At 44.3% G+C, this 15,196-nt stretch overlaps 1 protein-coding gene across 1 annotated transcript; it reads left to right on the plus strand.

Annotated features, from left to right (window-relative positions):
* Window positions 1-887: 887 nt before the first annotated feature.
* On the plus strand, window positions 888-12,523 carry OR5C1 (olfactory receptor family 5 subfamily C member 1). Its single transcript, XM_082403344.1, is given in 3 exon segments — window positions 888-11,708; window positions 11,711-12,199; window positions 12,202-12,523. Coding segments are annotated over 3 exon segments (1,089 nt in total). The 5' UTR covers window positions 888-11,428; the 3' UTR covers window positions 12,522-12,523.
* The last annotated feature ends 2,673 nt before the right edge of the window (window positions 12,524-15,196 follow it).

Raw genomic sequence — 15,196 nt, forward strand, 5'->3', positions numbered from 1 at the left:
CAAATCAAAATCACAATGAGACATCACTTCACACCTGATAGTCAGAATGGCTATCATCAAAAAGAACACAAATAACAAATGTTGGTGAGGCCATGGAGAAAAGGGAACCCTCCTACACTGTTGGTGGGAATGTAAATTGGTGCAGCCACTATGGAAAACAGTATGGAGGTTTCTCAAAAAACTAAAAATAGAACTACCATATGACCCAGAAATTCCACTTCTGGGTATATATACAAAAAAACCAAAACCACTAAGTTGAAAAGATACATGCACCCTAATGTTCATAGCAGCATTATTTACAATTGCCAAGATATGGAAGCAACCTAAGTGTCCATCAACAGATGAATGGATAAAGATGTGGTATACACACACACACACACACGATGGACTACTACTCAGCCATTAAAAAGAATGAAATTTTGCCATTTGCAGCAACATGGATGGACTTGGAGGGCCTTATGCTAAGTGAAATAAGTCAGACAGAGAAAGACAAATATCGTATGATATCACGTATATGTGGAATCTAAAAAATACAACAAACTAGTGAATATAACAAAAAGAAGCAGGGACTTCCCTGGTGGCGCAGTGGTTAAGAATCCGCCTGTCAATGCAGGGGACACGGGTTCGATCCCTGGCCTAGGAAGATCCCACATGCCATGGAGCAAATAAGCCCACGTGCCACAACTACTGAAGCCCGCTTGCCTAGACCTCGCACTCCACAACAAGAGAAGTAACCGCAATGAGAAGCCCGGGCACCACAACAAAGAACAGCCCCCGCTCACTTCAACTAGAGAAAGCCTGCGTGCAGCAACGAAGACCCGATGCAGCCAAAATAAATAAATGAAAGAAAGAAAGGAAGAAAGAAAGAAAGAAGCAGACTCACAGATATAAAGAACAAATTAGTGGTTACCAGTGTGGAGAGGGAAGGGGGGAGGGGCAAGATAAGGGTAGGGGATCAAGAGGTACACATTATTAGGTATAAAATAAGCTACAAGGATATATTGTACAACATGGGGAATATAGCTAATATTTTATAACTATAAATGGAGTATAACCTTTAAAAATTGTGAATCACTACAGTGTACACCTGTAACATATAATATTGTACAGCAACTATACTTCAATTAAGAAAAGGACAATGCCATTCTAGCATAAGGTTAGACATATAGATCAAAGGAATACAATTGAGGGTCTACAAATAAACCTTCACATCTATGGGCAAGTTATTTTCAATAAGGCTGCCAGTACAATTCAATGGGGAAAGAATAGTGTTTTCAACAAATAGTGCTGGCCCGACTGGACACCCAAATGCAAAAGAATGAAGCTGAACCTTTACCTCACACATACAAAAATTAACTCAATGTAAAAGCTAAAACTACAAAATGTTTAGAAGAAAGTGTGGGAATGAATCTTTGTGACCTTAGATTAGGCAATGGTTTCTTAGGTATGACACCAAAAGCATAAGCAGTAATAGAAAAAAAAAAATGGATAAATGGGACTTTATCAAAATCACCAGGTTTTGTACTTCAAAAGATACCATCAGGAGAATGAATAGACAACCCACTGAAAGGTAGAAAATATATGCAAATCACATACTGATAAGATATTTGTATAAGCATATATAAAGGACTCTTACAATTCAACAATAAGAAGACTAATAACCCAATTTTAAAATGCACAAAGGATTTAAATAGACACTTCTCCAACTAAATGATACAAATGGCCAATTAGCACATGAAAAATATGCAACATCATTACTTATCAGAGAAGTGCAAATCAAAACCACAATGAGATACCACTTCACTTCCACTAGGATGGTTAAATCTTTTTTTTAATGGACAATATCAAAATGTTGGGAAGGCATGAGAGAAGGGTGAACCCTTCTGCATTGGTAGTAAGATTGTAAAATAATGCAGCCACTTTGGAAAATGTTGGCAGTTTCTCAAAAACTTAAACATAGAGTTACCATATGACCCAACAATTCCATTCCTAGGTGTATAACTAAGAAAACATATGTCCACACAAAAGCCTGTACATGAATGTTCATAGTAGCATTACTCATAATAACCAAAGAACAGAAACAATCTGAAAATACATGTTTAACATTTTCTGTTAACTATAGCATCAGTTCAGGGTCTACGATAAACAAATACCAAAACATAATTAGATAGCAGAAAAAATATATTAGGGAAGATGACTGTGAAAGATAAAGGGGAATAGGAAGGTCACCCACACACAAACCAACCCCCGCTTATAGAAAGCATAGTTCAGCTGCCACAGAGGAGAGGGGCAGGAATCTCCTGAATAAGCAGGGGGAATTATTTGTAAGGCTTGTCCTGGTGGTCACAAGTAGATCTCCACCCCCTGCCAGTCAGGATCTTAAAAGCTTATACAGAGGCCTTCAGTGGGTTCAGACACCCATGCCATTCAGATGGTCTCAACAACACACTGTTCTCCCAATGTTCTCTTGAAAATGGCTCCCACGTGGGCACCCCTCCGCTCCATCCCGTGGGCAGAGTGTATATTTCAAGGACAGAGGAAGGGGTGAGGTGCCTCCAATCAGCCAGGTCCAACTCACAGGTTAATCAGAAGCCAAGTCTTCTCCGTGACCTCCCCCAATGTAACTGAACAGGACTTCCTGGGACAGATCCCTGCCCTGCCACGTCCGCTGCTTACCTCTTGTTTGTAGAAAAACTTTAGCCTCCTAGGCCTTCCTTGAGTTCCAAAGAACAAATTTCATCAGAGAAGTGAGAAAATGCAGAAATAAAACAGTCAAGCCAGACAAAATAATAATAATTTAGCCATTAAACAAAGTCAAGGACCTTTATTTCCTCCTAAAGGGCTATAGATAACATTCTGAGTCACGTCCTTTGAGCTGTTTTGCAGATACTGAAACCGCCACCAGGTGGAAGAAGTTAACTGCATGCTGCCCACAAGCACGTAGACCCCAGACGGGTTGGAACCAGAAGGTTGATGATGTTAACTCCCGATTACCTCACCACCAACCAGTCAGAAGAATGTCCACGAGCTGATCACACACCCCGCAACACCTCTCCCTCACCCTGTCTTTAAAAACCTTTCCCTGAAAGCCATAGCAGAGTTTGGGTTTTTTGAGCATTAGCAAAATACCTTGAACCATTTGCAAGGGTTCAGCAAGGGGTTTCACTGGCATGGAGGTGGCTCGTTTGGTGGCTATTTGGCTGCTTTGGAGGCAGATATCACAGCAACAGTATAGGCACATGCAAGAGAAAACACAGTTTAGGATAATGATTCCCAAAATAAGTAACAAATTTTTCCACCAAAAGCCCCATGGTCCGAACCACTGATTCACTGATTTATTAAGTTCCCGAGGCTGGGGGGTCAGATCACTCAGGGCAGTCCCTTGTGCCCTCATGTGATTTAATAAAATGATACATTAGTACACTCATCAGGTATGAACACACACACGATGTTTGAATAATGCCACAGCTGTTTCCTTGCAAGGCAGTAATAATGTCCAGGCCATCCTATTTTAGACGACAGCTTTTCTCATTAGAGACATTCAGTGTTCAGTAGAGACAGGTTTTGCCAGCTATCAATTAAGCCTTGTTGGGTGAATTTAGTAAGGGCTTCTATGTGTGTTATAATGTCCTCCAGGCCAATGGAGGAAACAAAGATGGTGGCCAAATGATTGTACCAATTGAAAACAAAACTTGTCCATCTGAAAAAAAAAAAAAAAAGTCTATCTGGCCCTGAGAAGAGGGAGGTTGGCAATTTTTTTTCCATGTGGCAAATTCTCCCTTGTGTCCAGGTAAAACCCAGGGTGCAGCAGCCCAATCACCCAAATGGAAGCCACAGTCAAAGATTTGTGCCACACAACCACTGGGTCCCATTGGGGTCACCCAATAAACAAACACCTGGGTGGTGTAACCAGTCAGTGCCAAACAAATCACTGTCCTTTAATGTGACAGAATGACTACACGGTTCTGGTGCAATTTGGGTGGTTCTGTTTAGAGGGATTTTCCTGTTCCCAGCACAGGAGTGTAAGGTGCTCAAATGTTCATAACCTGGGATAAGCCACATGAACCCCTCCCAAATCTGAGCATAGCCACCCATGCTGGTGTTTTTAGGACCCCTCTAGTCCATAGCTGATGGGCTGTCTGTATAGTTTGATTGACAGAAAAGGAACATCCATGCCCAGTGTTTTGATAGTGTGTGCCACATGCCAGGTTTCTGGATCAGTATTGGTAATATCAGAAGGATTAAGAATACTAGTCCTGGGCTCCCCTGGTGGCGCAGTGGTTAAGAATCCGCCCGCCAAGGCAGGGGACACGGGTTCGAGCCCTGGTCCGGGAAGATCCCACATGCCGCGGAGCAAATAAGCCCGTGTGCCTCAACTACTGAAGCCCACATGCCTAGAGCCCATACTCCGCAACAAGAGAAGCCACCGCAATAAGAAGCCTGCGCACCGCAACAAAAGAGTAGCCCCCGCTCGCTGCAACTAGAGAAAGCCCGCGCACAGCAACGAAGACCCAACACAGCCAAAAATAAATAAATAAATCAATACATTAAAAAAAAAAAATACTAGTCCTACCTTATTCTTTCTCAGTGGAGTGCTTTAGGGCCTTCCAATCCCCTTCCTAGAGTGGTGATACCCACCATGGCCATCCTGACGAGCTAGAGAGGGGCAGCTGCCCACATACCCAACAGTTGGATTGACTCCTTTGCTGGGCATACAAATGGGCCCACTGTAGAAAGGTATTTCCATCAGGTGCCCATCTCATGACCAGACACTGCAAGAGCCGCACAAGTCTAAGGCCAAAAAGACATATTTTTAGTAGGAACTTGTATGGGAAGTCTTTCCCTTTCTATAAGGATTACACTTGTGACCTGATCCTTAGATGTTAATGTGGCTGCAGCTTTAGGAATCTGACCTAGTTGTGTGTACCATACATGTTAGCAGGGGGAGACAGCACTGTCAGGCATGAGGCGATGACTGGGGAGGGATATACCACGTAAGGACCCCCAACTTCTCCCTTCTTTAAATGGTGCATGTTCCTTTCCAGGTATAGCGTGTTTCCACAGGGCCAGTTTGCAGTAGGACAATGGGATCCCAGTGGAAACTGAGTAGTTTCCCCTCACCCAGGGGTGAAAGTAACTCACCCATCCTGGTAGGATGTCCCATTATAAATTCCAGTAGATAATGCCTTTCCCAGGAGTGATAGGACTTGGTGTTCTCAGCAGCATAGCATGTTGATCCATGGTAAGGTCATTGCTTTTAGGGTAAAAAACAAAACCAAACAAAAAACCAAATATTTAGCATGGCCTGAAAAGCTCCACCCATTTGGCCTCTACTACAGCTCTAGGCTCAGTCCCAACTCTCTCTCCATCATTCTCTGGGCTCAAGCCCACTGACCTTCTTCCAATTCTTCAAACGTGCCATTTGCATTCCCACCTCCAGGCCTCTTCACGTGCCATCACTCCCACTTGAAACACTTTCCCCTGTGTTTTGATTTCGTTAGTTCTGACTCTAACTCCTTGCAAGCTCCAGGGAAAAAAGGGACTATGGCTATTTGGTTCATCATTAAGACCTTAAACTTAAGCTGAGAACATAGTAAAGTGCAATACATATTAGTTATGTGAACTAGTGAACACTCTGCTAACATGAATGACAGGTTAGCTCTAAGACACACCCTAGAAACAAGGAGATTCCAGGTTGCTCCCACCCCATAGCCATCTACTCTCCACAGGCTGAGCTACTCAGCCCTACCTTCAGGCTCAACCCCCTTCCCATCTCTTAAGGAGTGGTTCTCAATCACCAGAACCTGGGTCCACCCCCAAGAGTTTTGATCTTATTTCCTGAGTGATGACTTCATGCCCGGTCCTGGCCTCAGGTTGCTTCCAGTCTGGCGCAGCATCAGACACAATCATTTGTTTCCTTGTCTGACTTGGATTCGTGTTCTTGTATATGCATCTCCCAGATGCACGGAGGGAAAGAACGGCTCCAGCCCACAGGCAGGAAGGCTTCCTGCAGAAGGTGATATTTGAACTGGTTCTGTAACAAAAAAGGAAGAGTTTTCCAGAGAGACAAGAAAGGGGCTGGACATTCCAGGCAAGAGGAATAATGTGAAATGTTAGGAGAACCACAAGAAGAGTTTGTGTTTGTGTAGAAGATCATAAAGCATAATAAAAATATTGAATCCCAAAGAATGGATGGAGGAAAGTGAGCCAAAGGGACTCCTCTAAACAAGCAGCATGATTGTCTTCCCCACACAGAGCCTGGGGACCCACTCAGCCAAACTCTTCCAGCTTCCCTGGCGCCAAAGAATGAGTCATCCCTGGCATTCCCCTGCCACCAGCTGTCATGGAGTCCCCAGAGGATGTGGAAAGGTAGTCTCCATGGAGTCCAGGACAGCAGAGGGGGAAGAGGAGTCAGCAGGAAACCAGAAAGAGGCCGCTCCCCCAGGGCTAAAGAAGAGCGTAAGTGCCCCTGTTCCTACGTCTGGGGTGGGGCGTGTCCCTGCGACCCCTCCACCTGCCAGTGTCACCCAAAGGCTGGACTGAAACTGCTCCATCGGAAGAACTCCCCACCCACCTCCACCTTCTAGGTATGTCCTGCCAACCCAATAACCACACACTAACACGGTGACAGCAGCTGGTGTCTGGACTGAGACATGTCAAATGTTGGTGTGCTGAGGAGGAACATGCTAAGAGCTGGGGCTTGTTAGGAAATGGGGAATCCACATCTTGAAAAATGTCGAGAGTCCAGCCTCACCAAACTTAAATGTGTTCACGAGCATAGTGGGGCCTGGAGAGAGAGGATGAGTCAAAACAAAGAGTTGAGCAGAGAGAAAGGAGTGAGCAGGAGGAGGCTAAGAGAACCCTCTAGAAAGCTAGAATCTTAAGATGTCAGAGCTGGGAATGCTGTCTAATATGACCTAGGCTCTTGCTACTCAAAGCATGGTGCCCAAACCAGCAGCACCAGCGTCACCTGGGAGCTTGTTAGAAATGCAGAATCTCAGGCCCCTCCCCAGTCCTTCTGAGGCAGAACCTGCATTTAACAAGATCCCAACATGAGTCCTATGCACATTCAAGATGGAGAAGCTCTGATGCTCACGGTCCCAAATCAAGCTGCATATCAGAATCACCTGGAGCACTTTTTACAAGTACGGATTTCTGAGCCCTGCTCTAGATCAAATCAATAAGAATTTCTGGGTGCTTTGTATAGCCATCCGTTTTTGCACAAAGCTCCACCAGTAATTCTTTTTTTTTTTTTTAACATCTTTATTGGAGTATAATTGCTTTACAATGGTGTGTTAGTTTCTGCTTTATAACAAAGTGAATCAGTTATACATATACATGTCCCCATATCTCTTCCCTCTTGCATCTCCCTCCCTCCCACACTCCCTATCCCACCCCTCTAGGTGGTCACCAAGCACTGAGTTGATCTCCCTGTACTATGCGGCTGCTTCCCACTAGCTATCTATTCTACATTTGGTAGTGTATATATGTCCATGCCACTCTCTCACTTTGTCCCAGCTTACCCTTCTCCCTCCCCATATCCTCAAGTCCATTCTCTAGTAGGTCTGTGTCTTTATTCCCATCTTGCCCCTAGGTTCCACCAGTAATTCTAATGACAGAGTCCGCAGAGTAGACTGGGAACCCCTGATCTGGTCCAATCTGCTTAATCTAAAGATGAGAGGACTGAGGCAAGACAGTGACAACTAGCTTGGTAATCTGTTAAGAGAACTATTTAGGGCCTCTGTCTAGAGACAAAGAAAATTGGATTTGGAACCAGATCTGAGTTCAAGCCCCAACCCTATACCTTAAGTGCTGTGTATCTTGTCTCTTTCCTTCTTTGGAACTCCATTTTCTTAACTTCAAGGAAAAAAAATAATTCCCTGAATGTCAGGATTACTCCTCATGGGCAGTAAGGCAACAGAGAGAAATTAATGGAGAATTCACTCTATGTTTTGCACACATGCACACACACGTGCACACACACACACCGTAGTAACCACTTAACTGAAGTTTTGGGATCCCTGCACCCCCAAATTTCAAAGCAATTTAAAAGCCTTGAAGTTTCATTACCCCCATTTTACAGGTGAAGAAATGGAAAGGCGCTCGAAGCAGCTCTAATCCTCACTTTGTGAAGGTGAGTGGTGTTTGCTTTCCACGTGGACAGACAGAAATACACAAGGGGTTTGCCACCAACTGGGTTCTGGATGCAGAACTTCAGCTGGCAAGCTGACTTCATTCATGGAGACCATATAGTTGGGTGGGGCTGGGACCCTACAGTTTTCTACTCCTGGAGGCTGTCTGACCTCCACCAGTGTGACCCCACCAAGGAAGAGGGGAAGATCCCTAAAATTCTGTATCCCTAAGGATAAAGGGAAGACTTAGGCATGGTCTCAAATGCTTCGTTAGGTGAGGGAGAACATCACTTAGGTAATTATAAAACGATGGAGTAGAGCTATAACGTAGAGATCCCAGTAAGTGGGGTTCCAGAAATGAGAGGTTGGGTGGTTGGATGTTCAGATAAAGCTTCCTGGGAAAAAGTAATGATCCCTGAGCTGCGTCCTAAAAGATAAGAAGGATCAGCTCTGGATGTAGAGTTGAGGCAAAGAAGATGAAACCTTTGAGATGGCCTGGGACTCTTTAGCTAGGATCCTATCTCTGGTTGGAACAACCATCAGGGCATTTTGTATACATATACATAAAAACATATATTATTGTTTTGTGCTTTTTCTTCAATCTGTACATTTTTCCACAAATTGTGTTTTTATCTCAATGTGGTTTTAAGATTTCTCCACATAGATACATATAAGTTAAATCTATTCCTGTTTAACTCCCACGAGCCTATTGACATTGGCTAATGTTGGGCCATTACAAACAGTCCAGGAGAGCATGCACCTTTGTGCATGTCTCCTTGTGTACATGTGTGAGAGTTTTCAAAACACCAAGAAGTAGAATTGCTAGGTGTTATGGACTGAATGTTTGTGTCCCTCCAAAACTTATATGCTGAAGCCCTAATCCCGAATGTAATGGTATTTGGAAGTAGGGCCTTTGGGAGGTAATTAGGTTTAGATAATGTCCTGAGGGTGGAGTCCTCATGATAGAATTAGTGCCCTTATAAGAAGAGACTAGACAACTTGCACTCTATGTCTCTTCACCACATAAGGATAAAACAAGAAGGCATCCATCAGCAAGTCTAAAAGTAGGCCGTCACCAGAATCTAACCATGCTAGCACCCTGATCTTGGACTTCCCAGCCTCCAGAACTGCAAGAAATAAATATCTGTTGTTTAAGCAACCCAGTCTATGGTGCTTTGTTGTAGCAGCCCAAGCAGACTAAGACACTAGGGTATACACATTTGTAGTTAACTGCCAAATTGTCCTCCAAATTTTCAATTTACATTTCCACCAGCAGAACCTCACCAACATATGATATAATCAAAATTTTTTTCATCCAAGTTGCACTTTACGAAGACCTTCATCATCCTCACCAGCCACAAGTAGGTCCCAAACATCTAAACTTCTCTTAAAGGAAGGAGAAAGAGCATTTACTCATTTCCAGGTGCTGCACATTTATTGCCTCTTAGAACCCTCCAACAGAGATATTACATCTACCTTAGAATGAGAAAACAGTCTGAGAGAGGTGAAGTGACTTGCCTGAAGTTACACAGCAGAAAGTGGTGGAACCCAGATTTAAAACCAGGTCTGCATGCTGTTAATGTTCATATTCTTTCCACTGTTTTATACATTCGACTAATATTTATTGAGCACTGATTACATACCAGACCCTGGAGGTACAAAAATGAATCACAGGGCCATACTTAGCATATAGTAGGACTCAATAAATATTTGTTGAATGAATATTGAATCAAGGAGCTCAAAGCCCACAGAAGAGACGGACACATAAAAAATATGTGCAATTGGGACTTCCCTGGCAGCCCAGTGGTTAAGACTTCACCTTCCAATGCAGGGGGTGTGGGTTCAATCCCTGGTCGGGAGCTAGAATCCCACATGCCTTGCGGCCAAAAAACCAAAACATAAAACAGAAGCAATATTGTAACAAATTCAATGAAGACTTAAAAAAAAATGTGCAATAGAATAATGAAACGCTGTGATGGATGTAAGCTCCAGTGCAGCCAGCACAAAGTAGGGAGAAGTTTATTTTCCTTTCAGTCATCTGAGTCACAAGGGAAGGCTTTACATCCGAGATAGTTTTTGTCAAACACAAAAAGAGGAAATGGGTTCTAGGAAGAGGGAACAAGTGAAAAGGCACAGGAGTGTAAACAATGTTATATTTTCTGGAAATTACACTACTTCTGGTTGCCTTAAAGTTGCTTCCTTCCAGTATCGAGGCAAGGCATCTAGCTCAACTCAATTAACTGATCCTTCATTAAACACCTGCTGTGTGCCAGGCTCTGTGGGAGATGCTTTATATGCATTATCTCATTGAATCCTTGAAGCTTTTTCTTTCTCCCTACACAGATGAGAAAATTGAGACTTGGGGAGGTGAAGAGTCCAGCCCTGGAATATATTCAAATCTTCTGTTCTTTCTACTTCTTGCCGTCTCCCCCAGAGGCCAACCACTGCTGCACTCTCCCTTCCCATGTCTTACTTTAGTGGAAAGATGTCCTCCCAGCAAACCTCAAGACCCACAGCAAATAGTTACCCTTTGGATCAGGAGACTGTGTTCATTTCATTGCCTCTTTTCCTCCTTGGGAAACTGGAGCGACGAATGCATATAGAGTCATGGAGTTTTCGATCCTTGTCCAGACACCAACTACTATCCTATTCATCATTCATGCATTTAACAAATTCAGGCAGACTTTGGAGATATTGTGGGTTCAGTTCCAGATAAATGCAATATAGCCAATATAGCAAAGCAAGTCACACCAATGTTTTGGTTTCCCAGTGCATATAAAAGTTATGTTTACACTATACTGTAGTCTATTAAGTGTGCAATAGCATTATGTCTAAAAAAAGCAGTGTACATACCTTAATTTTAAAACACTTTATTGCTAAAAATGCTAATCATCATCTAAGCGTTCAGTGAATCATAATAGTAACATCAAAGATCACTGATCACAGATCACCATAACAAATATAATAATGAAAAAGTTTGAAATATTGTGATTATTGCTGAAATGTGACACAGAGACATGAAGTGAACAAATGCTGTCAGAAAAATGGTGCCAAAAAACTTCAATTTGTAAAAAACAAAAACATGAGCAAAAAACAAAACACCATCCGTGGAGCATGATAAAGCCAAGTGCAATAAAACGAGGTATGCCCGTATTTATTGAGCAATTACTATGTGCCAGGCAATATTCTCAGAACTCTGGATTCAAAATTGAATAAGACAGGCAAGATTCCCACTCTCATGAAGGTTAAATGATAGTGACTTCTCAGCACTAAAAACACAGGTTTTGAGAGGTGATATGGCTTGTCCAAGGTCACACTGCTATTTTGTTACACAGTTAGGACTCACACCCAAGTCTACCTGTCTCCCAGTACAAAGCGCTTTCTCACAGGTGATAGTCCTAACCTTTCCCTCACCTCCCTCCTGCTTTGTCTCTCCTCAGACTCTGTCCTGCAGGATGATGCCAGAGAACTTCACCTGGGCCAGGGGTGCCCCTACTGAGTTCATCCTCCTGAGCATCACAGATTGCTGGGACCTGCACCTGACCCTCTTCCTGATCTTCCTGCCCGTCTACCCGCTGCCCAGCTCCACACACCCATGTACTTCTTCCTGGCCAACTTCTCCCTGCTGGATGCCTGCTATTCCTCAGCCATCGGTCCCAAGATGCTCGTGGACCAGCTGTTGCCCTGCATCACCATCCCTTATGCAGCCTGTGCCCTCCAGATGTTCTTGTTTACAGGGCTGGTGGATGCCAAGTGTTGCCTGTTGACATCCATGGCCTACGACCGCGGTGTGGCCATCGGAAACCCTCTTTACACCGCCGCCGTGTCGCGACGTCTGTGTCTGGTCTTGCTGGCAGCATCAGGCCTGGGTGCGGCAGTGAGTGCCGTGGTCCACACGACCGGCACCTTCCGCCTGAGCTTCTGCGGCTCTCGGGAGGTGAACAGCTTCCTCTGCGATATCCCTCCACTGCTGGCCGTCTCCTGCAACGACACCAGTCTCAGTGAACTCCTCCTCTTCGTCGTCTGTGGCTTCATCCAGAAAGCCACCGTGTCGGCTGTCGCCGTGTCCTCGGGTTCATTGCCGGAGCTGTGATCGGCATGCACTCGGCCAAGGGCCGGCGGCGAGCAGCCTCTGCCTGTGGCTCCCACCTCACGGCCGTGGCCGTGCTGTATGGGACACTCATTTTCATGAACCTGCGCCCCAGCTCCAGCTACACCCTGGGCACCGACAAGATGGCATCTGTGTTCTACACCCTCGTCATCCCAGCTCTCAACCCGCTCACCTACAGCCTCCACAACAAAGAGGTCAAGGAGGTGCTCAGAAGGAACTGGAAGCACTGCTGCTGTCCGGGGCCGGCGCACGAGTGCGAGGTCCGAGAGGCTGGTTAGGACTGACTCTGAAGAGATGAGGAGAGCTCTTCCCAGGCCTGGTCACTGTGGGTAAAGGTGGAGGTTCCTCTGGCTGGGTGTCTCTTGTCATTGTTTGAGGGGGAGAAAAGGGGAGAAACTGAAGCTTACAGACAGGAGACAGGAACCTGGAGTAATCTAGACCCAGCGCCAGAATCAAGATCAAGTTAATCTGCTGTTGAGCTGCCTTAGGTTCCTCGATGTTCAAAACATGGAAGTTCCTGCATGTCGCCAGGTGCAGTAACTAAGTTTATTTGCCACTTGAACTTCTAAGAGGATGATTCCCAGAAACACCAGATAAGAGCCGTATTGGCTGCAAGTGTTTCTAGATTCTTGCTCTTCTGAGGTCCTTCATGACCAGTGAGTCTGCTTCTGTTCACCTTGACCCCAAGAGAACATCTTCAGAACCCACTCATGCCACAGAATGGGATGGAATCTGGTGAGGCAAATATCCTTCCCTATTAGCCTACATAGTCCATCTCTCAGGACAATGGCTAAGCAGCACCAGAACATATACATGAGCTCATTCCTAAAATCCTATAGTTGGGTTAGAATTTGACCAAGATTAATTTATTTCAGGGCTGTGATAGAGATTAGGAAAGGATCAGAATTATGGTTATGGTTAGAATATGGTTAGCGTTCATGTTATGGCTAAGACTAGGGTTAGAGTTAGGGTAAAGCCAGGGTTAGGTTACAAATGGACAAATTTAGGATTGAATTAAAATTATGTAAATTTTACAATTTGGATTGATTCTAATTAATAGTGGATTGGGGATAAATTTAGGAGTAAGGGTTTGGATAAATTTGAGCTCTTATTAGAAATATTAGAAATAACATGTACACACTACTATATATAAAATAGATAGCCAGCAAGGACCTACTATATAGCACAGAGGACTATACTCAATATTTTATAATAAGCTATAAGGGGAAAGAATCTGAAAAAGAATGTGTGTGTAACTGAATCACTTTGCTGTACACCTGAAACTAAGACAACATTGTAAATCAACTGTACTTCAATATAAAAAAAAGAAATGTTAGAAATATTTTATAGTTAGTGTTAAAGGGCAGGACTACTTAAGATGAGAATTCAGGTTTCTTTTTTTATTGCTAGATTAAATTTGAGTTAGAGTTTAGTTCATGTTAGAGCTCTGTTAGATTTAAGTTAAGTTGGTATGTGGATAACGTTTGTGATAAGCTTAAGTCACAGTCTAGATATTATTACAGTTAGCCTAGGTTCAGAACTAGATGAAAGTAAGGCATAAGAAGAGTATTTTGAATATCAAATCAACATGTTTGGGGTCACTTTAAGACGTATTTAGGGTTATGGATAATGGTTGATGTTTCTTAAAGCTTAAGAGTCGGAGCTAATTATTGGTGGATTTAAGTTTCATTGAGGATTATGAGTTTGCTCAGATTAGCACGTGGTCAGGTAGTGTAGACTGCTTTGTGTTAAGATTACAACCTCCAGAGGCAGAGTTGGGGTCTGGAGAGGAAATTCCATAAACCTCTTGGGCAAAGGCAGCCACAGTGCTCCAGGTCATGCTGGACCCTTCAGATCCAGTACTCTTGGGATTTTTATCCACCCAGAGTTTACAATTTTGACAGATTTTCTTTGTCTCCCTGACTCAGGGGCACATGGGCAAGGCCCAAGGCACTGCATTCTGCCCATGAAGCCCCTTCGTGCAGGAGCAGGACAGGAGTGGACCCCAGGAGTTTTGAGAGGCGCTTCCAGGGAGAGGTGGAGCATGGTCAGAGTAGATGTCAGCTCCTGTCTCGTCCCCTTTCCAGCTCCTCCTGATTTCGGCTGCGATGAGGCCTGGGGTGGCAAGGTATGGGACTCAAACAATGCTTCATTGTCACCCCCTAATAGGCTCCCCATGGAGTCTGTCCCTTGGGTCCCAGCCAGGGGCTGGCCTCACCACTCCAACTTCCTTTCAAGGAGAAATCAGCTGCTGGGTACTTAGACTGCAGGAACACTGAAGGTTCATCCCGGCTCCCTGGGGAGGTGATGCCCCTTGTTACCAGAACTGGGTCCCTCCTTAGTAACTATGGTCTTCTTGGAGGTCCCGGACTAATGGAGAGAGGAATGTGGACTCTACTATCTCCTCAATTCTTAGAGAATTTTTACGTTTCCTGACAGGGTCACCAACTTGTCCTGGTGTGCCCAGAACTGTCCTAGTTTTTAAAACTCTAAGTCCCACATCCAGAAAACCTCCTCGTCCTGGGCAAACCAGGATGTTTGGTCACCCTATTACCTGATGAGCCTGCATGTTGAGAGCAGAGGGTACAATATCCCAAACTCCACACATTTTGCCAAAGGCTTAAGTGAATTAAAACCCCTTCTCCCACCACAAGTTTTTGTTTTTGTTTTTATAAATTTATCTATTTATTTACTTACTTGCTTATTTACTTATTTATTTATTTTCGGCTGCAATGGGTCTTTCTCTAGTTGCGGCCAGTGGGGGCTACTCTTCGTTGCGGTGCATGGGCTTCTCATTGCAGTGGCTTCTCTTGTTGCAGAGCATGGGCTCTAGGCACGTGGGCTTCAGTAGTTGTGGCTCGCAGGCTCAGTAGTTGTGGCGCACAGGCTTGGTTGCTCTGCGGCATGTGGGATCTTCCCGGACCAGGACTCGAACCCGTGTCCCCTGCATTGG

The sequence above is a fragment of the Balaenoptera borealis genome (genome assembly GCF_965194805.1).
Source record: "Balaenoptera borealis genome assembly, chromosome: 8".
NCBI classification, from domain to species: Eukaryota; Metazoa; Chordata; class Mammalia; order Artiodactyla; family Balaenopteridae; genus Balaenoptera; species Balaenoptera borealis.